At 41.1% G+C, this 25,595-nt stretch overlaps 1 protein-coding gene and 1 long non-coding RNA gene across 11 annotated transcripts in view; both read left to right on the top strand.

Moving 5' to 3' along the window:
• Positions 1 to 227: 227 nt before the first annotated feature.
• Positions 228 to 2,642, top strand: LOC125782415 (uncharacterized). 2 transcript variants are annotated; one of them, XR_007425068.1, is made up of 4 exons: positions 228 to 394; positions 478 to 524; positions 1,511 to 1,623; positions 1,913 to 2,642. It is a non-coding gene; the product is annotated as an uncharacterized LOC125782415 (long non-coding RNA). The 2 variants fall into 2 exon arrangements; XR_007425067.1 differs by having other exon boundaries at positions 231 to 524.
• A 3,005-nt stretch (positions 2,643 to 5,647) lies between these two features.
• The window catches only part of tnksa (tankyrase, TRF1-interacting ankyrin-related ADP-ribose polymerase a), a 164,634-nt gene continuing 144,686 nt past the window's right edge, over positions 5,648 to 25,595 (top strand). For 8 of the 9 annotated variants that reach the window (XR_007425061.1, XR_007425064.1, XR_007425065.1 and 5 more), the window contains exons 1-3: positions 5,649 to 6,186; positions 8,931 to 9,155; positions 20,557 to 20,652. Coding sequence is in view for 3 of the 9 variants with exons in the window: in XM_049466373.1 (XP_049322330.1) it covers positions 5,676 to 6,186; positions 8,931 to 9,155; positions 20,557 to 20,652 (832 nt within the window). In the remaining 6 variants the exon portion in view is untranslated. Of the gene's footprint in view, positions 6,187 to 8,930; positions 9,156 to 20,556; positions 20,653 to 25,595 lie in introns of all 9 variants that reach the window. The other variant, XM_049466375.1, reaches the window with a different exon arrangement.

Raw genomic sequence — 25,595 nt, forward strand, 5'->3', positions numbered from 1 at the left:
TCAATATTGGATCAGAGTTAGATGGTTTGCTTAATGTGGTTCAAGGTAAAAAGTGACAGGGGCTTTTACAAACAGAGGCTCGCCAGAAACACATCCAGACTTTGAACTATTGCTTTGAATGTGATCCTATAAATAGAAATGCCGTGATCATGCAGAGAACCTGCCTCAACTTGACTGTGTGGTCGTGTGAGATGTGGTGAAGAAACACACTTAGAAACATTAAGAACATAAGTTTTTAAAATAAACTCTGAAGCTACATGAAGTTTGGAGGTGTGTAGTGATGAACTCTGAAGCTACATGAAGTTTGGAGGTGTGTAGTGAGTGATGAACTCTGAAGCTACATGAAGTTTGGAGGTGTGTAGTGATGAACTCTGAAGCTACATGAAGTTTGGAGGTGTGTAGTGATGAACTCTGAAGCTACATGAAGTTTGGAGGTGTGTAGTGATGATAAACTCTGAAGCTACATGAAGTTTGGAGGTGTGTAGTGATGAACTCTGAAGCTACATGAAGTGTGGAGGTGTGTAGTGATGAACTCTGAAGCTACATGATGTTTGGAGGTGTGTAATGATGAACTCTGAAGCTACATGAAGTTTTGAGGTGTGTAGTGATGAACTCTGAAGCTACATGAAGTTTGGAGGTGTGTAGTGATGAACACTGAAGCTACATGATGTTTGGAGGTGTGTAATGATGAACTCTGAAGCTACATGAAGTTTGGAGGTGTGTAGTGATGAACTCTGAAGCTACATGAAGTTTGGAGGTGTGTAGTGATGAACTCTGAAGCTACATGAAGTTTGGAGGTGTGTAGTGATGAACTCTGAAGCTACATGAAGTTTGGAGGTGTGTAGTGAGTGATGAACTCTGAAGCTACATGAAGTTTGGAGGTGTGTAGTGAGTGATGAACTCTGAAGCTACATGAAGTTTGGAGGTGTGTAGTGATGAACTCTGAAGCTACATGAAGTTTGGAGGTGTGTAGTGATGATAAACTCTGAAGCTACATGAAGTTTGGAGGTGTGTAGTGATGAACTCTGAAGCTACATGATGTTTGGAGGTGTGTAGTGATGAACTCTGAAGCTACATGAAGTTTTGAGGTGTGTAGTGATGAACTCTGAAGCTACATGAAGTTTGGAGGTGTGTAGTGATGAACACTGAAGCTACATGATGTTTGGAGGTGTGTAATGATGAACTCTGAAGCTACATGAAGTTTGGAGGTGTGTAGTGATGAACTCTGAAGCTACATGAAGTTTGGAGGTGTGTAGTGATGATATACTCTGAAGCTACATGAAGTGTGAAGGTGTGTAGTGATGAACACTGAAGCTACATGATGTTTGGAGGTGTGTAATGATGATGAACTCTGAAGCTACATGAAGTTTGGAGGTGTGTAGTGATGATGAACTCTGAAGCTACATGAAGTTTGGAGGTGTGTAGTGATGATAAACTCTGAAGCTACATGAAGTTTGGAGGTGTGTAGTGATGAACTCTGAAGCTACATGAAGTTTGGAGGTGTGTAGAGATGATGAACTCTGAAGCTACATGACGTTTGGAGGTGTGTAGTGATGAACTCTGAAGCTACATGAAGTTTGGAGGTGTGTAGTGATGAACTTTGAAGCTACATGAAGTTTGGAGGTGTGTAGTGATGAACTCTGAAGCTACATGAAGTTTGGAGGTGTGTAGTGATGAACTTTGAAGCTACATGAAGTTTGGAGGTGTGTAGTGATGAACTCTGAAGCTACATGAAGTTTGGAGGTGTGTAATGATGATGAACTCTGAAGCTACATGAAGTTTGGAGGTGTGTAGTGATGATGAACTCTGAAGCTACATGAAGTGTGGAGGTGTGTAATGATGAACTCTGAAGCTACATGAAGTTTGGAGGTGTGTAGTGATGATGAACTCTGAATCTACATGAAGTTTGGAGGTGTGTAGTGATGTAGTAACTCTGAAGCTACATGAAGTTTGGAGGTGTGTAGTGATGAACTCTGAAGCTACATGAAGTTTGGAGGTGTGTAGTGAGTGATGAACTCTGAATCTACATGAAGTTTGGAGGTGTGTAGTGATGAACTCTGAAGCTACATGAAGTTTGGAGGTGTGTAGTGAGTGATGAACTCTGAAGCTACATGAAGTTTGGAGGTGTGTAGTGATGAACTCTGAAGCTACATGAAGTTTGGAGGTGTGTAGTGATGAACTCTGAAGCTACATGAAGTTTGGAGGTGTGTAGTGATGAACTCTGAAGCTACATGAAGTTTGGAGGTGTGTAGTGATGAACTCTGAAGCTACATGAAGTTTGGAGGTGTGTAGTGAGTGATGAACTCTGAAGCTACATGAAGTTTGGAGGTGTGTAATGATGAACTCTGAAGCTACATGAAGTTTGGAGGTGTGTAGTGATGAACTCTGAAGCTACATGAAGTTTGGAGGTGTGTAGTGATGAACTCTGAAGCTACATGAAGTTTGGAGGTGTGTAGTGATGAACTCTGAAGCTACATGAAGTTTGGAGGTGTGTAGTGATGAACTCTGAAGCTACATGAAGTTTGGAGGTGTGTAGTGATGAACTCTGAAGCTACATGAAGTTTGGAGGTGTGTAGTGATGAACTCTGAAGCTACATGAAGTTTGGAGGTGTGTAGTGAGTGATGAACTCTGAAGCTACATGAAGTTTGGAGGTGTGTAGTGATGAACACTGAAGCTACATGAAGTTTGGAGGTGTGTAGTGATGAACTCTGAAGCTACATGAAGTTTGGAGGTGTGTAGTGATGAACTCTGAAGCTACATGAAGTTTGGAGGTGTGTAGTGATGAACTCTGAAGCTACATGAAGTTTGGAGGTGTGTAGTGATGAACTTTGAAGCTACATGAAGTTTGGAGGTGTGTAGTGATGAACTCTGAAGCTACATGAAGTTTGGAGGTGTGTAGTGATGATGAACTCTGAAGTTTGGAGGTGTGAAGTTTGGAGGTGTGTAGTGATGATGAACTCTGAAGCTACATGAAGTGTGGAGGTGTGTAGTGATGAACTCTGAAGCTACATGAAGTTTGGAGGTGTGTAGTGATGATGAACTCTGAATCTACATGAAGTTTGGAGGTGTGTAGTGATGTAGTAACTCTGAAGCTACATGAAGTTTGGAGGTGTGTAGTGATGAACTCTGAAGCTACATGAAGTTTGGAGGTGTGTAGTGAGTGATGAACTCTGAAGCTACTTGAAGTTTGGAGGTGTGTAGTGAGTGATGAACTCTGAAGCTACATGAAGTTTGGAGGTGTGTAGTGATGAACTCTGAAGCTACATGAAGTTTGGAGGTGTGTAGTGATCAACTCTGAAGCTACATGAAGTTAAGAGGAGTGTCATTAACCTTCTAAAGGTGCTTGCACACTGCACGCGGTAGGTGCGGCGCGGTACGCTGACCCCCATAGGACTCAATAGTGTCTAGAGCGGTAGAGCGGTGCGTCGCTGCCGCGGAGCAGAGCGGAAAGCGGCGCGTTTCCCCGCCCATAACCACGCCTCCACCGCGCTACCGCTTACCGCGGGCAAAGTTCAACATGGTTCAACTTTGACCTCGCGGCAAGCGGTACCTCGGCAGAAAACGCATGACGTGAACTCACGCGACTAGAGAGAAACTGTAGTCCAAACAACAATAAACGTGCGCGAGAGACTAATAATAGCGATTAGTGAATCCCCTCAGCTGTACATCACTTCCCTACACTCATATAGAGATAACAGGAGGAAGAGAAGAATCAGAGCTTTGTTCTGAGGCTGAGAAACATATACAGATCCACAGAGGCTGTAGAGACTCAAAACTACAAAACACCGCTCACAGAGGTGATGGGTTTTAGAAAACTCCGCCTATTATCAGCAGGAGACGCTTGGCGTCAGCAGCAGCGCAACGCACCCGCAACTGACCAGCGTAGAGCAGAGCGGCAGCACAGCGGAATGCCGCGCGGCATACCGCGTTCAGTGTGCAAGCACCTTAAGACCCGAACTTCTGCATGGAATGCATTTTTTTTATTTTTCTTTGCTATTTGGGCTAATTGGCACCAAATAAAAATATTGTCATTTAGAGCATTTATTTACAGAAAATGAGAAATGGCTGAAATAACAAAAAATAGAGCTTTCAGACCTCAAATAATGCAAAGAAAACAAGTTTATATTCATAAAGTTTTAAGAGTTCAGAAATCAATATTTGGTGGAATAACCCAGAGTCTCATGCATCTTGCCAAGTTCTCCTCCACCAGTCTTACACACTGCTTTTGGAAAACTAAATACAACTCCCATGACCCAATGCATTAGATTAATAAATTAATTAATTATCGCCAATGCACAATGCGCCTAATGTATGGTATGTAAATTTGCACAAATGTCCTTAAAGCAGACTTTACAGGAAAAACACATAATAAAAAGAGAAATATTGAAAAAAGGTCCCTTTAAGGCCCTGCTACTGCAGCCTGACAGGGACCTGAAAAATGAGACCTTCAGAGCAGGACATAAATGACCCACTGTCTCCATCTTAAGTTCAAACAGTGAATTAACAACCTGCTAACCAATTTCTCTCCTTCCCAGACTCACACTTCATTATATCCATATCTCAGCCTGTCACAACACTGAACAGCAGATGTTTTGCCCTTTTTGGAGAAATATTTGCTGACTTTGCTGCTAATAAAGCAGCATTATGTAGCACTTTTACCTTACCTTAAACTGTATACCCTCTTACCTTAAATAACACCAACAAAATCACTGGGATTGGAAAATAGTGTCTATAATAACTGTGGTGCTCTGGGCTGATAACAAGGGATGGGAATCACAGGGCATCTCACAATACGATATTATCACAATACTCTGAATCTGCAATATTTGATACATATCACAATACTGTTCTCTACTATATTTCAGAGTGTCTGTGTTTTTAAAGAGAACAAAACACTCATATCAGGAATTATGCATTTATTGGTGTTTCAGTTTAACATAATTTCACAACCAAAATTCTCCACCTATGTGAAGTTTAAAAGCACCTATGTTTTATGAGAAGTTTAAAGCACCTATGTTTCAATAAAAAGATTAATATTTGACTTAATGTTTCGATAATGTATCACAAACAAAAACGTTACAATATATTGGGATACTGATATTTTGTGTTTTTACCCATAGTGTTGCTCTTTAAAGAGGCACTTAACCATTTCCTTCGAAGAAATTAAACATACCAGTCCTGCTTAAAATTTTTTATAAACAATTTCTAACCTTTAAGAAAGGAAAAAAAATATTGTGGTAATTTCAGCTTCTGTAGCACCTTCTCAGGTTCAACTGTGTCATTTGGACTATATGCAAATCAGTCAATTAATAATATTGCCCCCCTGCTGCCTCTAAACCCATACATCACCCAGTGCCCCTCCCCATTTTAACCTTAAACAACTAGGTTAGTGCTGCAACTAATGATTATTATCATAGTTGAGATGATTATTTAGGTAATTAGTCGACAATTACTTCTGCCATGCCAAAAAAGAATGAATTAATGAAAATTAAAAATTGCTCAGAATATATATAGATATAAATATATACAAATTAAAAATAATAAATAAAAAAAAACATGGTGTTGTGCTGAGTTTGTGCACGGGACAAATCCTGCAACCGGAAGCTCGATCCCGACGCTTGCCGGAAGTATTCCAGAGCTGTTTTTGTTGCCTGCTAGAGGGATAGTGGTGAAAATGGCGACGTCTCGTCGCGCTGCTCAACAGCAGCAGCAGCAGAGCTTCTCCTCCCCGCCGCGGGCCGCTCCAAGCCCGCTCACCCCGCCGGCCTCTCCCCCGGCCGCTGCCGCCGGGGCGGCGGTGTTACCTCCGGCCGGAGCGGAGCAGCAGGAGAGCGGCGGAGAAGCGGAGGCCAGCCCGGCCTCCCCCGACACCCCCGCCGCTCTGCTGAGCAGCAGCAGCGGCAGCAGCAGCACCTCAACCTCCCCCAGCTCCACCTCCACACCCGGCGGGGCCAGCAGCGCCTCCAGCCCGGACTCCGGCACCGCCAGCCCCGGCGGCAGTAGCGGCGGCGGCGGAGGAGGAGGAGGAGGAGGAGGAGGAGGAGGAGGAGGAGGCGCGTTCAGGGAGCTTTTCGAGGCCTGCAGGAATGGAGACGTGTCCCGGGTAAAGCGGCTGGTGGACTCGGTCAACGTTAACGCGAAGGACATGGCCGGCCGCAAATCCACTCCGCTACACTTCGCTGCGGGTAATGTAGCTATTTAATAACGTTTTGATAATGCTAAGTTAAGTTGCTAACTTAACAGTTACTTGTGGTTGGGGTGGTGCATCTGCCAGTGAGCTAGTTACACTATCATGTGGGAGACTGGGGTTCAGTTCCTTTTCTGGGTGACTGAATACTGTGATACACAAATAAGAGACCTTGGGCTAGACTCCTAACACTATCGATAAAAGAGTGTCAACTAAAATGCTGTAAATGTTAATATACTAACTTACTACAGTTAATTTATCTAGCCATATCTAACCTATATACCTACCTACCATAAGCTGGTTAACACCACTATCTGCAAGTGAGGTTCAGTTCCAGGTCTGGGTGACTATACTGTGCTACACCTATACACTACACTGGCCCACCTTGTAAGTTGTTTTGGATAAGAGTGTCAGCTAAAGGCTGTCAGTGTAAATGTAAATAAGCATTTGTTTTTACCAGAAGCCAGCGTATCAAAACATCTGAAATTATTTAGTAAAGAAACAAAAAAAGTTTGTTAAACAAACTAAAATATGGTGTATATTTTGGATTCTTCAAATTAGAACCTCTTGCTTTGGCCACGTTACAGTTTTTCTCAGTCGATTTGGTACGTTTCTCACATCATGCTTTACATTGGCATCACAACAAGTGCATTTCTCAAAACAGTTGGTGCAAACAGCAAAACTCAATGAAATACCTGCAGAAGCACGTAACTCACTCAGTATTCTTTGTTTTTGCTTCGAAAGCAAATATTTGATTCAATCAACTGGTCGGTGCCATCAGAAGGCATAGTCTGTGTATCATTGCCTATGAACAGACGCTCAAAATACTTAGTCATGTTATCAACTGTATTCTGATTGAAATGACCCTTTTAGTCAAATTAAATAAATTAAAACTGTATGTGTTACACACAAAATACAAACTTACAAAAAACATAGTTAATAATAAACAAAAGTTTATAGAAATAACACAAAGAAAAAAATACAAAATTAGAAACTTACTCTAAACATTCAAAACAACCCGGGACAACAACTTAAGGAATAATGGTGATTTCTTTTTTATGCATTCTGACTCTCCTCTCTGTTGGGTCTCATGTTTTTATCCACGTCACACTGAATATCTTCCCTTGTAATGCAGCGTGGAAAAAAATCTCCTGACAAATGAACAAGTTTGCCTAATTAACTGAAGGCCAAGATTCACCTGAGGACAATTTCTTTAATTTAGGATCAATTACCAAAATGTGCCAAAAAAGTTTTATAGAAATGTATAAATTATGTCTGAGGGATTATGACAACCTGTTCAGCACTTGCTTTTAATGACTGTGGCAATGACCTAAAGCCTAATTGTTTTTGAGTATAAGACAATTCAACAGATAATCAGCACATCAAATTTTGATGAGCACGACATAAGCAATGGATAAAGCAAAAAACAGCTGAAAATTGTACTCAACCATTTGCATGAATGACAAACGCATTTGTAATATGAGAAATGCAGTTATGATGTGCACAAGTGAAAAGGAAATGTGGAGATTAAATGAACTGTTTTGAGAATTTCAATTCTGATCTGAGAAATGTACCAAATCAACTGAGAAAAACTGTAACATTACAAGCCACATTGCATTGATTTGTGTATAAACGTCTCCTTCTTAACCAACAACCAAAAATCCTCATATTAGAGAGAGCCGAGAGACTCGTAGCTTTATAAAGGGAAATGGATGAGTTAATATTAGCAGCTCATATGTGGAGCATCTTTTGCTGGAGTGGAGAGTAAACAGCTGCTCTGAAGTTCATGCTCAGCTCCAGGAGGTGAAAAAAGACGGCGTTTTGAAAGAAAGCGGTTTGCTTTTGCTGTTTTTTTGCAACTATAGCTGCACAGCTGCACTAAGAGATGCAGTGTGGGTACGAGAGAGAAGCACGTAGAGCATGCGTAAAAGAAAAAGAAACCCACTTAAGCTAAAGATGCTCCACATATGAGCTGCTAACGCATCCATTTCCCTTTTATAAAGCTATGAGTCGTCTCTCAATTTTTTTAAATGTTTTTTTATGTTGGTGAAGAAGTAGACATTTAAAGAGGTATCAATGTGCGCATGTGAGGTGTTTCAGGGTCAGATTACTATTTTCTTTCTTTCTTTCTTCAAGTTCATTCAGTTCAGTGTTCTTTATTACTATCCCTCAAAACTGCAGTATTAATATATTTAAACAGGGCTGTAGTTTCTGCTCTTGATGCTTTTTTGCACCTCGTATCCAGAGTTTTATATCTTGTGCTGAATAAATGATTCTGTACTCAGACAGATTCTAAAGATTTTTTTTTTCTGAGCTGTGGATTAATTGTTTAAATCCATCCATCTCTTTTCTGAGTGAATAATTGGATTAGCCTGTGTAACACATAGCATTTAGATCAGTGTTTCATCATATCCTCAACAAGAATATTGTGTCATATACACTGGGATATCGTTGATAATAGGGGTGTCACAATTTCTATATTTCATTAAAATCGATCGAAATTATGTCATGGTCTCGAGCCTCGAAGTCAAAAGGAGGATTGATCGAGAATCGAGAATCGAATTGAATCGAATCGTGACCCTAAAATCGGAAATAAAATCGAATCGAGGATTTAGAGAATCGTGACACCCCTAGTTGATTGTTTTTTTTTTATATATATTTTATATATTTTTGTACCATATCATTCATGTTTTTTTCAGTTTTCTTGCACACTGTTTTAAATACAGCACTTATTCTGTGCAGGTTTTGGACGTAAAGACGTGGTGGAGCATCTTCTACAGACGGGGGCGAACGTTCATGCCCGAGACGACGGCGGATTGATCCCTCTTCACAACGCCTGCTCCTTCGGCCACGCGGAAGTGGTGAGCCTGCTGCTGTGCCAGGGAGCCGACCCCAACGCTCGAGACAATTGGAACTACACCCCTCTACACGAGGCTGCCATTAAAGGAAAGATAGACGTGTGCATAGGTAAATGTTCTCCTCTTCTACTGTTCCTCTCATTACCTGCAGTGAAGCTAATATTCCTGCTTCATTTCCTCTCCGCTTGATTTAGACGCTCGCTTTTTCATTTATGCGCTTGCAATTTTGTGTCGGCTCTTCTTTACTCCTTTATCAGATTGGTTTCTCGTTTATGTATGCAAAATCCGGGCTGCAAATTAAGGCGGACGTGCTCGTTCTCTAATTGTGGGCTTATGTGTAATGATTGAGTTTTAGTAGAAAGGCTCTGAGGATTGTTGGGACTTATTCAGCCCAGCTGTGTTAGTAAGAGCGGGAGATGTATGACTTTAATTTTTTTGCCGTTTTGCCTTAGGAATCGTTTTCAGTAGGGGTTAACCGTGTGGCATTTCTCTTGATTAGCTTTGGTGGCTGACTCTACAGTTATTAATCAATTCCTCACTCGTTTGTATTCATGAGAAATTTACAATCATATCTTGGGGGTGAGAAGAAAGACAGCGCAGGGTCATTCGAGACTCCAGTCCTGCATTTGCATTTTTGCGAAATATTATCTTTCTCAGAATAATCTGTGAGGAATCGTCCTGACTGTTGATTTATCATGATTTGCAGGTTTTTCCTTTGAAAGCTTAGTCTGGAAACTAAATGGATTTTTGGTAAAAAAAGGAGAAATAAGCCCTGTAAGTTGCTACAGTAGAATCAGCCTTTATTAGACTTTAAAGGAGAAATCCTGGGTTGTAGTGAAACATGACAAAATAATGAGTACAAAACAACAGGCATCCAATGCTAGTGATATGGGGCATATAAATTCTTTTTTTTTTTTTTTTTTTTGTCATTAACAAACTCAAATTACCTCAATTACAAAAAACGATGGAGGAAATTTCTCTGCCTCGAGGAATCGTTTATTTAACTTTATAGCTCAAAGCACAGTATTGTGCACAGACTACTTTTAAGGTGGCGCACTCAACATTGGCGACACAAAAATCTTACCTTGTCAGCATAAAGCATATACAGCTTTTTTTGCACCAGGAGTAAAGCAGCATAAAGTTATCCAAAAGCAGTGTGTAAGACTGGTGGAGGAGAACTTGATGCCAAGATGCATGAAAAAACTGTGATTAAAAACCACCAGGGTTATTCCACCAAATATTGATTTCTGAACTCTTAAAACTTTATTAATATGAACTTGTTTTCTTTGAATTATTTGAGGTCTGAAAACTCTGCGTCTTTTTTGTTATTTCAGCCATTTTTCATTTTCTGCAAATAAATGCTCTAAATGACAATATTTGTATTTGTAATTTGGGAGAAATGTTGTCTGTAGTTTATAGAATAAAACAACAATGTTCATTTTACTCAAACATAAACCTATAAATAGTAAAATCAGAGAAACTGATTCAGAAACTGAAGTGATCTCTTCATTTTATCAGAGCTGTATATGATCTAGAAAGAAATGCTACCGTTTGTAAGAACTAAAGCAGCATTACTCTCTGGTGAGGATCTGTGATTAATCCATTGTGAAAAACGCTCAATAATAATCTCTCCTTTAGAGTTTCTTTTACTGTAAGTTTTTGTGACTGTTTTACTGCTTTATTTCTCAGTTTTTCCTGAGTTCTGAAGTATAATCCAGTTTCTCAGGAAAGCTCTGTGTCGTCTCTTAGTTTCCCTGTGGTTGTGTTTACACCAGCTCAGAGCCTAATGCAAGCATGGGCTTCTAAACAGTGTTTTGAATCATTGACTCCAATTTGCACTCAACTCATCATTCTAAGAGCTTTAAAGTGTCCAAACACCACACAGATTACATAACGACACCATTTGTTTAAGTTTTTGCTAAGCATAGTGTGAATTAAAGAAATAGAACTCTCACAATTTATTTGGCCAATTGTCCCATCTGTTCAGCTTCTACTGAATAGCTGTATTTCGTCCCCATTACTAGTAATGCCTTAACAACAGGAGGATGAAGACTAGAACACGTCTCCTCTGATGCATGTGAAATCAGACTCCGCCGCTTTTTGAACTGCTGCTGATGCAGCATTACCGAGTAGCATCACAGCGCACACGCTCGGAGGAAATGCAGCGACTGGGTTCTGATATATCAGCTCACAGACGCAGCCTTGTGCTGATCCACATCACCCTAGGAGTGACCCAGAGAGAGCAAGGCTAATTGTGCTTTCTCGGGCCTCTGGCAGCTGATGGCAAGCTGTATCACTGGGAATCTAACCAGTGATCTCCCGATAATAGTGGCAGCCCTTAGGCCGCTAGACCACCCAGAGCCAGAACTGTTGTCTAAAGAAGAAAACCAATTGGTTGTTCATTATTAAAGGAAACATTTTGTCTTGTATATTTGTAGTTGCCCTTTTCCCAGTAAAATGTGATTTATCTAAATAAATTAATTAGTAGGGGTGGGCGATATGGCTCTAAAATAATATCATGATATTTCAGGGTATTTTTGCGATAACGATATACTTGGCGATATAGGAAAACAGAAAAATAATTCACTAATTTCAAGAATATAGTATAATAGTATAACAGTATAATCATAATATGGCAAAATAAATAATATAGCATAAAATAATATAATGCAGCAAAAATATTGCAGAATATTTAGTGCATGCATATAAACTGCAAACTAAAACAATTATACAATAAATACAGCTAAAGCTTCACAGTAAATAATAGACTACTTTTAAGACAGAACAGCCCTATTATCACGATATGGATTTTTAATATCATGATATTTCTGCGTCACGATATATTGTATACGATATAATATTGCCCACCCCTATTAATGAGTACATTTCACATCGGATTTCTCCTTTAAGGTCTGAATTTTGTCTGTTTTTAGACACAGTGTCAAAAACCACATAAACAAGTGTTTTTCAGATTTATTAGGTAACGTCTCGATGCGGTTTGGGACTAGCATTTGGTGTTTTAGCTGCACACAGTTTAACACTAATTAGAGTGGTGTAAGCGTCCACAGTTTGCCACATTATCCCTCCAACGCTTGTATCTCCAGTTTAGAAAGTCTAAATGAAGCTGTGTATGGATACATTTCACCAAACTATGTTTTGCAAAAGATTCAGCCACCCCTTTTAGACATTTACAGCACAGGGAAAGAGACATTTGTCATTTGAAAAAGGTGACGGTAGCACAGATTTTGAAGCAGTCAGCAGAGCCACTCTCATCCAGACAGGGTGATCTATTGAGTGTGTACGCTAATGCTTAATGCTTCTTCTGGGGCTGCATTTGTTCTTTATGAAAGGTTGCAACATCTTTTGTTTTTTCACTTTCTTCTCCTTCTTCTACGTTTTCTTCAAATTTGAGTGTGTGTATTTACATTAAATCAAAGCCTCCTCTGCAGACCAAATCGCCTGAGCCTGAGCCGTCACATTAGTTCCACACAGGTGTCTGGATACGCTGTAATTTCTGTGGTAAATTAAGTGTTGGAAGTCTGATTAGTTGCACAGGAGGACAAATAAAATCCTTGAAAAGAGATTGTATTAATAAATCACTCTCCTGAACCCTTTGGAACTTCACGGCGTGTTTGCTAAATTGAATATATATACAGTTTTTGCAGGCGTTTAATGCTATTTTATTAATTTACCAACAATCTGATTGAAAAATAGGCTAAAATGCTTCACATCAGTTTAAAAATGCAGTAAAATACAGTGATTAAAAATCTCAATTCATATTGTGCAGCGTTTACACGGGGGAGTCAAGTGCTTAACATTCTGTTCCTGTAGTGCTGCATCTCCACTAGCGTGAAAAGATGTGGCATCAGCCTACGTGCAGCCTACATTTCAGACCAGTATCAATTTCCACAGATAACCCGCCGTATAAACACAGATCTCACCGGCCCAGAGTTCCAGCACTTTTCTGACAGGATGCAGTTTCTGACTGAAGCTTATTCTAGTTTTCTGTTCCACCTTTCCCGGCTGGGGCGACCCGGGTCTTTCTGTGCGGAGTTTGCATGTTCTCCCCGTGTCTGCGTGGGTTTCCTCCGGGTTCTCCGGTTTCCCCCCACAGTCCAAAGACGGCACGTTCAGGCTAATTGGAACTTGGTTGAAATTGCCCCTTAGGTGTGAGTGTGTGAGTGAATGTGTCTGTGCTGTTACCGACCTACGAGTCCTCTTCTGAGGACGAGATCATTGAACCTTGTGAATAAACGTTACCTATCCTGCCACGAAATAGCTGACGAGCTGATGTGGCGTTAAACTCGACTAACCTGACCTGACCTGTTCCACCTTAAAACTGTGTATTTGCACATCCTTAAAGTCGTAAAAGTCTTAAATCCATCTCACAAAGATTTTAAAAACGCCACAGACACTAAATAAAGTTTTTAAATGTGCCAGAAAGCTTGTAGAGCAGGGGTGTCCAAACTTTTTTTGTTGGGGGCCAGAAGGAGAAATATATTTGAAGTCACGGGCCACAGACTCTGTAATAAAACAAATAATGAATATACCACTTTAAATAATACATTTTCCTGATTACTTTCATTTACACATCATTTTACTTGACTTACTATCTTTATCTATATTTGACAGTGTTGTGTAAACTAAGATTTTTCAAATTGATGTTTAATTTCATGATGTCTCTTAATATTAAACTCCTTAATTATGGCAACTTTTAGACTCTTTGGCCCGTTTTTCTGCGCTAGAAATGTGCACCCTCTCCGCTTTTAGACTCTTTGGCCCGTTTTTCTGTGCTAGAAATGTGCAGCCTCTCCGCTTTTAGACTCTGGCCCGTTTTTCTGCGCTAGAAATGCGCACCCTCTCCGCTTTTAGACTCTTTGGCCCGTTTTTCTGCGCTAGAAATGTGCACCCTCTCCGCTTTTAGACTCTTTGGCCTGTTTTTTCTGCGCTAAAACTGCGCAGCCTCTCCGCTTTTAGACTCTTTGGCCCGTTTTTCTGCGCTACAACTGCGCACCCTCTCCACTTTTAGACTCTTTGACCCGTTTTTCTGCGCTAGAAATGCGCACCCTCTCCGCTTTTAGACTCTGGCCCGTTTTTCTGCGCTAGAAATGCGCACCCTCTCCGCTTTTAGACTCTTTGGCCCGTTTTTCTGCGCTAGAAATGTGCACCATCTCCGCTTTTAGACTCTTTGGCCTGTTTTTTCTGCGCTAAAACTGCGCAGCCTCTCCGCTTTTAGACTCTTTGGCCCGTTTTTCTGCGCTAGAAATGCGCAGCCTCTCCGCTTTTAGACTCTTTGGCCTGTTTTTCTGCGCTAGAAATGCGCACTCTCTCCGCTTTTAGACTCTGGCCTGTTTTTTTCTGCGCTAAAACTGCGCACCCTCTCCACTTTTAGACTCTTTGGCCCGTTTTTCTGCGCTAGAAATGTGCACCCTCTCCGCTTTTAGACTCTTTGGCCCGTTTTTCTGCGCTAGAAATGTGCACCCTCTCCACTTTTAGACTCTTTGGCCCGTTTTTCTGCGCTAAAACTGCGCTCCCTCTCCGCTTTTAGACTCTTTGGCCCGTTTTTCTGCCCTAAAACTGCGCACCCTCTCCGCTTTTAGACTCTTTGGCCCGTTTTTTCTGCGCTAAAACTGCGCAGCCTCTCCGCTTTTAGACTCTTTGGCCCGTTTCTGACACCTAGCGTTAAAACTTTGAATCTCACATTATAAAAACCTGCGTAACAGCAGCTAACTTTCCTTCTATTTGTAAAATACCTCGCGGGCCGCTCCAAAAAAGGAAACGGCCGCAAATGGCCTGCGGGCCATAGTTTGGACACCCCTGGTGTAGATTTAATGCCACTTTTTCTCATGCATTTGTTGTCAAGCTGCATCAAAAATGCCTAAAATGCAGGAATGTATGTATATTAACAACACAAATTGTATAATTTTTTTTATCCTATACCGATCAAGGTATTTAGATATGAAAGATTATAGAGAAAAAGTGTTGTAATTGTATTAGAAACACACAACTGACCCTGATTAAAAACATTAATGGTTACATGAAGAATTACCTGTATAGTTCGATTAACTTTATTATATTTATTTAATAACACAATAACACTATACGAAATGCAAATATACACTTGGCTGTTCACTAAACATAAACTATTCGATTATTAAATTAGTTGCCAATTGTCTTAAACCCTAAAATGCCTTGTCCTGTATATGGGCTATGGGTGTAGGTGATATAAAAAAAAAAAAATAAACAACAAAAAAAAAAAACTTTTTTTCTGCAGTAAAATATTTAAGTTTTTTACATTCTGTAAATGTGAGGGTTTGAAATCTCCTACAGGACATTTAGAGAAGCTGCCTGTTTTCTCTCTACTCCACTTAATAATTCCAGATCAGTAACAGGAATCAACCAAAATTCTGCAGGTTTGAAAATAAAGACGTACAAACTAGACAAACATAACAAAACTAAAGTTTTGGAGACATGAACTGTCTGATTTGTGATTTACTATTACAATTACAGTTATGATTTTCAGTAGAAATGGTTCTTATCAAACATGAGAGCTTTTTATGTAATGCTTGAACAGAAGCGTGGTGTAATATCAGATAGACAATTGACACATTCAGTTTAAATGGCTGTTTAGGTGCAGTTTAACCTGATGTAGTACCCAGCTAATAATTACTACAGCTATTAACTAATGCAACTACGCTGAAATAGTCTAGAATACAGAACCTTTTTCCTGTATTTATTTTATTAACCCTGCCCTGCACAGCTCTGGCCAATAAGAGAAGGGAATGTGCTCATGTGGTTTGTTGTGACTCATTTTGTCCAATTCTTTTATGTGTTTAGACTAGAGAAACAAGCTACTGGTTGAAAAGAAAATCTTCTGGTCACTTATTGTATGTTTTGGCAGAAATTGTCCAATACCAATACATTGATGGTTAATTTTTTCCATCTGTAACATTTTTCATTTATTTGAAAGTTGGATTGGCTAAAATGAGTGATGGAAATGCATCCAGTTCTGATTCTGGCCAATTCTTGTCATGCATTTTCACGTACTTTCACACCCCTCTGCTTTCAATCTCTACCTTTGTATGTTATATTGCGCCATACCATCCAAATCTGAGCTGTCAGACCCCTACTGTTCACCTGTCCCACAGGTTTCATCACCCCTGCACTTTGATCATGATAAATAAGTAATCTCCCGGCATTCTTCTAATTGGGCTTGCCGCTGGTCTCCTATCATATATTTCAGAGCTCGTCCACACAAAGCTGCAGGAGGGCGATTTAAAATTGGAGGTCGTTTGCCGTCAATCCTTAGTTCAAAGATGGATGAGGATAATGTTGACGGCGTGTCTCCTCCTTTTTGCCATGACCCTGACCTGCCTACTGGATGAACAGGTCCACTCTTTTTACTGCCGCTGGTGATGAATGAGTAAAGACGAGTTGCTCGTAAAAAAGAACCTGCGCTGGTGACGCAGTGGATGACGCAGCCATTGCTGCCGCTGCTGCTGCCGCCACTTCTCCTGGCAGTGCTATTGGCAATCTTCTGCCGCTGCTTGCTCTTATCCTTGAACTGAAGATGATTGCACTTGTTGCTGTTCCTTTGTTGCTCTTACTTCTTATTTCCTTTCTTCTTTTCCTTCTGGTTCAGCACTTCTCCAGCCAGTCCCAGACAGGATCTCATTCTGCTTCCCAACGTTAATTTGGCATTGTCACTTTTGTTTCTCACCTAATGTGCTGAGAGCTTTAATGAGCTGCCGCTGCCGTGTCAACTGGCACTGATGGGCCCGTATTTCAGGGCTGCTCTTAACTCTGATGGCATCGTGATGCATTAACCAAAGCACCGCACTCTCCCAGAGGCTTTCCATTACTCTGCCCTCTCAGTGCCTGACCATAATTATACCACTTTTCTGATCACATCCTAACCACCAATTACCGTGGGTCTGTGTGTCAGCTCTGAAGCGCAGAGGTCTCTCAGAGCAGATGTAGGGCTCAAGGCACCACCTGTTCCAAAGCTGCAGGCGGCCATGAAGCCCATTTACGACCAGGCTCTGCCAAACAAAGTGGCTTTGCTTTTTGTGTTCCAGTTCCTTGTTGATTTGTGCCATTCAGTGGTCGTACCCTGCATTTATACTGACTGAGTGACAAGTGACCAGGTGTTTCCTTTAAGAGGGCTTGATTTAGCGACAAGTGGCAAGCAATAAGACAAGTTGAGATTTTAGCTTGCTTGATTAGCCGCTATGCTGCTAACCAGCCACACCAATTACATGCAACAGCATGAGCAACCTCAAACACACCCACAAGAGACAAACTTGGGGCATCGTAAGTGACTTCCAGTCACTTCCCAGTGAAAATGCAGCATGCACAAGCAATTTCATGTGACGTGTAGTTACGCGGCTATGCCACCAGATCCGCGAATTGACCTTAAGTCTTGAATAAGTATAGTTTACCAAAATGTCAAAGACCCAGTATCCCTACAAGAATCTGCACAACCTATCCTTCTATCCCAACAAGAATTGCCTCAACCCAGCCATCTATCCCATTAAGAATCTGGACAACTTACCCTTCTATCCCAACAAGAATCGGCACACCGTTCCTCTCTATCCCAACAAGAATTGGGGACACTTATACCTCTCTATCCCAACAAGAATCGGCACACCGTTCCTCTCTATCCCAACAAGAATTGGGGACACTTATACTTCTCTATCCCAACAAGAATCGGCACACTGTTCCTCTCTATCCCAACAAGAATTGGGGACACTCTTATCTCTCTATCTCAACAAGAATTGGGGACACTTATACCTCTCTATCCCAACAAGAATTGGCACACCGTTCCTCTCTATCCCAACAAGAATTGGGGACACTTATACCTCTCTATCCCAACAAGAATTGGCACACCATTCCTCTCTATCCCAACAAGAATTGGGGACACTTATACCTCTCTATCTCAAGAAGAATCAGCACACCGTTCCTCTCTATCCCCACAAAAATTGGGGACACTTATACCTCTCTATCCCAACAAGAATCGGCACACTGTTCCTCTCTATCCCAACAAGAATTTGGACACCCTTACCCCTCTATCCTAACAAGAATTGGGGACACTCTTACTCCTCTATCTCAACAAGAATTGGGGACACTCTTACTCCTCTATCTCAACAAGAATTGGAGACATGCTACCCCTCTATCTCAACAAGAATCATCGGCACACCGTTCCTCTCTGTCCCAACAAGAATTGGGGACATTCTTACCTCTCTATCCCAAAAAGAATTGGAGACATGCTATCTCTCTATCCAAAAAAAAAACAACCATCATACCAGTCATGGTATCCCTCTGTTTCAACAAAAATCGCCACACCCTAGCCCTCTATCCCAACATGAATAGAAAATGTTATGCCTCTATCCCAAAAAATAGGGACACTATAACTCTCTATTTTTAGAAGAATCAGGGACTTGCTGTCGGTCTATTCCAACAAGAATTGGGAGACATGCTATCCCTCTATGCCAACAAGAAAGTGGTAGGGGCAAAGGATTGAAACGGGATTGGTCCTCGGTCTGCTGAGCCACTTTCTCTCCTCTGTTTGGAACATGTTGACCTGATCATTGACGTTGAGTTATTGCGGTTGATTTGTAAGCAGGTCTGCTCGTCCAAAATTAATGGAGCTTCAATCTTCAGATCTTCAGATCCCTTTCCATTTGCATCCCTGGCAGGTCTTTTGCGGAGGGACGGAGAGGTTAGCGAGCTTAACAAGGTTAGCAAGGCAAGCGAGGCTGCTCTGAAGCTCCACCTCACCTGCCTGATCTGATGGATAGCGAGGCTGTCGGAGGAACGCTTGCGAATTTTAATCACCCATCGCTGTCATCCTTCCGACAGTACACCCCGAGCCCTCCCCTTTTCTTCTCTCTTCCACTACAATCACCATTCCATTCAACGGCCCAGTGCGTTTATGACATCGTTGTGTGTGTATGTATAGGTATGTGTGTGTAGATGTGTCTTCTGTAGACACCATCATCATAGAAGGTGCATCTATCTTTTTATCTCCTGTTCGTTTTTAACTAAAAAAAAGGATGACGGCTGAAGGCTGCGATGTTGCATGCCACTTATATTATTATAATAAAATTATAAAATCAAAGTCTGCCATTTTCATGTCCCTGTCCTGTCATGTCTTGCCACTCTGTCATGTTACCATACCTCTACAGTATAATGTTTTTCTCAGCGTGGCACAGAGCTTGTCAGAACCGGGCTTCGTTTTTAACAAGAAAAGGGATGACCTATGAGTCACCAAAGTGCCAGCAGCATCAGCATCAACACGAACACGATTGCAAAAAAAAAAAAAAAAAAACGCTCACAAACTGTCCGTTTTCCCTTTAATTTTTTCCCCCCTTTTCCCCTTCATTTCTTTCGTTGCGTCGGTTTCAGCTTTCATGGGCCGACTTCAAAGACGCGATTGCGAAGCACTGCTGTGTTTATTTGGTATTTCTCTTCACATGCGAGAGCTTGGTGCACTCTTGGTGCAACATCAGAGCGCTAACCCTGTGCTCTGCTGTGCTGGATGGTGCGCAGAAAAAGAGTGCGGAGAAAAGAAGAGAAAAGAGGTAAAGGAGAAGTAGTCTCAGTAATTGCCCCTCTGGCTATGATAGCGCAGATGCATTTCGAATGGGAGAGTGCGCGCTGAAGCGAAAGAGAGAGAAAGAGAGAGAGAGAGAGGGCGTACGCGAGTGTACGTGAGCGTACGTGAGCGTACGAGAGCGTGAGATTCACATGCACGGTCACGCTCATGCTCACGCTCTAGAGTGTTGTTGTGATGCGATATGAGGAGGGGGGTGTAGCTGGAGCTCAGGGAGGGGAGGTGTACGAGTGTGTGTGTGTGTATATATATATGTGTGTGAGAGAGAGAGAGAAAGGTTGGGCGAGAGAGGCATGTAGACAGTTTACGGACGCTGGTCGCTCACTCACTGTAGGTGTGCTGCCTCTGCTGCCGCCGCTGTTGCTGCTGCTGCCACGGCTGCTGCCACGGCTGCTGCTGGCTAGAAAGCAGAGCGTAACAAAACAGCAGCAGCAGTTTACTCTCTCTCTTTCTTTCTCTCTCTTTCTCTTTCTTTCTTTTTCTTTCTCTCTCTCTCTCTTTATCTATATCTCTCTCTCTGCTTCTCTCTCTCTCTTTCTCCTTCCTCTTCTGTCTCCGTCTCTGGAGGAAAGCCAGGCAAAAGGAAAGAAGGAAGGATCTGGGAAAAACAGGCTTTGATATTCTGCTCTCATACCTGAGCTCCAGTCACATGCTCCCGCCCGGAGTCGGACTCCCTCAGTAACATGGGCTTTTTCCCTACGTCTCACTGCAGTGTGAGGCGTGTGTCAGTGCGGGCTGCCTCGCTGTCCGCCGCCGCCGCTACGCTTCCGCCGTGCGATGTGTGTGTGTGTCCGCGACATGCCGAGGAGAGCGCTGGCCGTCAGCGGAGGCAGTGGCCCCGCTACTAGCCTGTGCCTGCCTGAGTTACGCTACTGCTTGTGTTTCCCCTGCACAGTGCTGCTCCAACACGGCGCCGACCCCAACATCCGCAACACCGATGGCAAGTCCGCGCTGGACCTGGCCGACCCCTCTGCCAAAGCCGTCCTGACAGGTGAGTACACTTTTTAAAATATATATATAAAAGTGTATTTGTGTGTATTGTCTTGTTTTGTCTTGTCTGTTTACTACTAGTACTACTATTTATTATTGCTACTTCTTGTTTTGCTCTGTTTTTAGGCTGAACTGAAAAGCCTTTTGAGTCTTTTCAGTCCATAACACACACATGCACACATGTATAGACCCTGGAATAGGGCTGCATAATATTACGGGAAATAAAAGAAGAATTTATTCCACTATACAGCTCTGGAAAAAAAATATTAGTTTATTAGTTTTATTCTAAAAACTACAGACATTTCTCCCAAATTCCAAATAAAAAAATTTGTAATTTCAAGCATTTATTTGCAGAAAATGAGAAATGGCTGAAATATCAAAAAAGATTTAGAGCTTTCAGACCTCAAATAATACAAAGAAAACAAGTTCATATTCATGAAGTTTTAAGTGTTTTGGTGGAATTAATCACAGTTTTCATGCATCTTGGCATCATGTTCTCCTCCACCAGTCTTACACACTGATTTTGGATAACTTTATGCTGCTTTACTCCTGGTGCAAAAATTCAAGCAGTTCAGCTTCCAGAGCTGTATATAAAAATTAGAGGGCAGGTCTTTGGGAGTTTAGAGCACCTATGCTGTTGAAACATAGTTGCTCTGAACTCGCTTATAATTCACACCCCTATTAGACTTGCTAAAGTTACTGCTTCATTGTTCCACATGGTGGCGCTATAATTAAATGAATAGGGTTAATAATCCTGTGTTATAGAATATTGGTTGTTAAATTCTAAAGTGAAACACCAATAAATTCATAATTCCTGGTATTTGTATGTTTAGGAGTATTTTATTATCTTCAGTAACACAGATGCTTTGAAGTATCATAAGGAATTTCTTGCGATATCAAAAAGATGCTTAGATTAACATTAGATCAACTATGCCTTTCATGGTATACAGGCTCGATGATTTGGCCAAAATATATCACTACATCACAGTATAGTTTTTCTAACTGTGGTTGATATAATTCCAATATCAATATAAACAGTATAAATGCCCCCATCTTATGGTGAATGTGATTATGGGCTGCTAAAGCTAGGCGATATGGTGTGCTATTAGGATGTTAAATCACAATATTTAAAAACAGTTTCACGATATCACAATATTTTGATATGGCAGCAAATGGCATCAGCCATGAAAATGCATGAAAATTATTATTTATTTTTTAGCATTGCTTGTACCCTTGTTGATGCAATAAGTAAATTTATCACAGTAGAGTAAAATATTGTCATATTGACCAGCTCTGCATGGAATTGCACATGCTGTATTAGGGTTTCATTATGAAACAATATCACGATAATTGAAGAGCATAAAATACTCATAAATCAATAATTAAATAACAGGAATTATGGATTTATTGGCGTCAGTTTCACAAGATTTAACCACCAATATTCTTAACCACCGGTTTATTAACCCAATTCATTTAATTGTAGCGCCACCATGTGGAGTAATGAAGCAGCAGATTTCTAAAAGTAAACTAGACTCTAAGGGAGTTTAGAGGGCCTTTGTTTCAATAATACTGCTTTTTTCGGACTATAAGATGCACCAGATTATAAGGCGCATTAAGCAACACTAGTAAGGATGCCTAAATCAGTTTTTTTATTCTAATGGGGAAGCTGGAGGAAGTGCCTACGTAAAAAAAAACTGAAATTCTTAAAAAAAAAAAAAACAACAACATTGTCTTTTAAAGGCAGACTGGATGTTAATCTACACAGATTTCTCTCCTGAAAACTGTTTATTTGGGTGAAATAAAGCACGTCCATTTATTTACAGTAAGCTCAGATTTCCAATATTTTGCCTAAGGGTGAGTTTTTTTCAGTGAAGTCTCTCCAGCACTAAGGCTGGGTGCAGCAGCATTAGTATTAGCAACTAACCATATTGCTAGTGGGACGTAAATTCCATCTGATAGCGCTTCGTCCCATGTAGCTTGTATTAACACGGCAAACACGCAGACTACAGTCTGATATACTCACCTATGAATGATAAAAGGGCTAGCACTGCGGTTAGTGGCTAATGCTTATACTGCTCCAGCCTTAGTGCTGGAGAAACTTCACTGAAAACTCACCCTTATAACGCTGTACTTCAGTGGAGGTAGAGTTTATACATACGATGCACCAGATTATAAGGCGCACTGACGATTTTGGGGAAAATTAAAGGATTTTAATTGCGTCTTATAGTCCGAAATATACGGTAATATCTTTAATATCTCAATATATTGTGCAGCCTTAACTCTGGACCTGTGTCTGTTAATCTTTGGCTCTTTAATTAATGTTCAAATGAGTGTTGTGTTCGGGATCTGAATGTGGATATGGATGTGTGCTGCAGGAGTAGTGTTGCTGTATTTGCAGTGCCTCTCTCTCTGTCCCTCTCCCTCTCTCTCTCTCTCTCTGTCCCTCCTTCATGTTCTTTGGGCAGCGATCAGAGATTCATACATAATGAGGCTGCTGTACTTATCTTCACACGCAGCGCCTCTCAGACACATTCGGCTTGTTTACTCTGTGTTACATCATATCTTCCCCGGTTAATACATTAATGTCACGCAGGGAACTGTGGATGTGTGTAATTTTCCTTGCTGAGAACAATCAAGAGTCCAACAAGTATCTCAATCATCTGCCTGTCTCTCTCTCTTTCTCTCGTTTATGCAGCAGCTTTGTGCATATGCACAACCGATGCCTTAAAGGACCAAAAGAGATTATATTTTCAGTAGTACATAATAAAATTATTAGACTGTATCATCAGATATTAAGGAAACATGCTATTCGGACTGTGCAGTGCATCACAGTGTCTCACCTGCTCTCCACCTGCTACTCATTCTGCAACACTAACTCCACCACCGAGGTGGCCAGTGCACTACACAACAGTGAGCGAGCGGTGCTGCAGCATGGAAGCTAGTAATCAGGGAGGTTCAGCTAAAACCTTAGCTGCTACACAGCCTAAAAAGCCTCAGCATGTCTCACAAAAGCTCAGTGAGCAAAAAAGGAATAAAACAAGGAGGAGTGTTTATCGCCACTGATTTCCCAGTCTGATTATAATCCAAAAGCTCCCTATTCGATTTAAAATCTGTTAATTTTGGAAAATTTCACTTGCAATAGAAATTGTAGTTTGATTATGAAATGTTGTAATTATACAAGGAACACTAAAACTTCCATTATTAAAATATTAGTGTTTATATTATGAAGACTGAAGACTGAACTGAAGTGCATCATGGGTATCTGTGTTTGTTTTGGCCTCTGACTCTGCCTGCTGCTTGTTCCCCAACACTAACTCCACCCGTGAGGTGGCCAGTACAGTACACAACAGTGAGCGAGCGAGTGAGCGGTGCTGCAGCATGGAAGCTAGTAATCACTGAGGTTCAGCGGAAACCTTAGCTGCTACACAGCCTAAAAAGCCTCAGCATGTCTATATATAAAAAAAAGCAGTGAACAAAAAAGTAATGAAGCAAGTAGGGGTGTTATCCCCACTGATTTCCGAGTCCGATTAGATCGGGGTGTCCAAACTTTTTTTGTTGGGGGCCAGAAAGAGAAATGTATTTGTAGTCATGGGCCACACTCCGTGATAAAACAAATAATGAAATATACCACTTTAAATAATACTTTTCTCCTGATTATTTCATTTACACACCATTTTACTTGACTTACTATCTTTATCTGTGACAGTGTTGTGTAAACTAAGATTTTTTAAATTGATGTTTCATTTCATGATGTCCCTTAATATTAAACTCCTTAATTACGGCAACTTTACTGGCCCGTTTTTCTGCGCTAGAAATGCGCACACTCTCTGCTTTTAGACTCTTTTACCCCGTTTTTCTGTGCTAGAAATGCGCACCCTCTCCGCTTTTAGACTCTTTGCCCCGTTTTTCTGTGCTAGAAATGTGCACCCTCTCCGCTTTTAGACTCTTTGCCCCGTTTTTCTGTGCTAGAAATGCGCACACTCTCTGCTTTTAGACTCTTTTACCCCGTTTTTCTGTGCTAGAAATGTGCATCCTCTCCGCTTTTATTCTCTTTGGCCCGTTTTTCTGCGGTAGAAATGCACACCCTCTCCACTTTTAGACTCTTTTGCACCGTTTTTCTGTGCTAGAAATGCGCACTCTCTGCTTTTAGACTCTTTGGCCCGTTTTTCTGCGCTAGAAATGCGCACACTCTCTGCTTTTAGACTCTTTGGCCCGTTTGACACCTAGCGTTCAAACTTTGAATCTCACATTATAAAAATCTGCTTAACAGCGGGCCAACTTTCATTCTATATCTAAAATACCTCGCGGGCCGCTCCAAAAAAGGAAACGGGTCGCAAATGACCCGCGGGCCGTAGTTTGGACACCCCTGGATTAGATTATAATCCAAAATTTCCCTATTCGATTTAAAATCTATTGTAGTATGAATATGAAAAGTTATAATTATACAAGGAACACTGAAATTCCCATTATTTGTTTATTCATAAGTCATTAAGATGACTTAACACAGCAGTTACATTGGACACTAGACCTCTGGACAGCACTGGAAAACAACTTAAAACAGTGTTAAATGTAATAGTTTAATAAACACAGGCAGCAGTGAGTGGAAATACACTGCTTAACTGATCACCCCAGCCAGAGGGCGGTGTTCGAAAAAGGATGCTGCAGTACAAGTACATTTTTGTTAGAATTCTACTCAAATCAATAGAAACCCTGTTTTAGAGTCCTATAAGTCCTATATTTATCCTGGTGTCTACAGTTGGTTGTTTGGCAGGCGTAATGCAGATTGAGCACGTTGTAATGAGCTTTGTATTGATTTTTTTAGGAGAATTTAGATACAAATTTAGATGTCTCAGCTGAGAGACGTAGCGTTAAAATGTAAAGTCTCACTGGATATTTCACCTTCAAAACAGGTGTAGTTCTGTTTGAGTAGAGTGTGTGTCTGTT

This window comes from Astyanax mexicanus, chromosome 17 (genome assembly GCF_023375975.1).
Source record: "Astyanax mexicanus isolate ESR-SI-001 chromosome 17, AstMex3_surface, whole genome shotgun sequence".
Taxonomy (NCBI): domain Eukaryota; kingdom Metazoa; phylum Chordata; class Actinopteri; order Characiformes; family Acestrorhamphidae; genus Astyanax; species Astyanax mexicanus.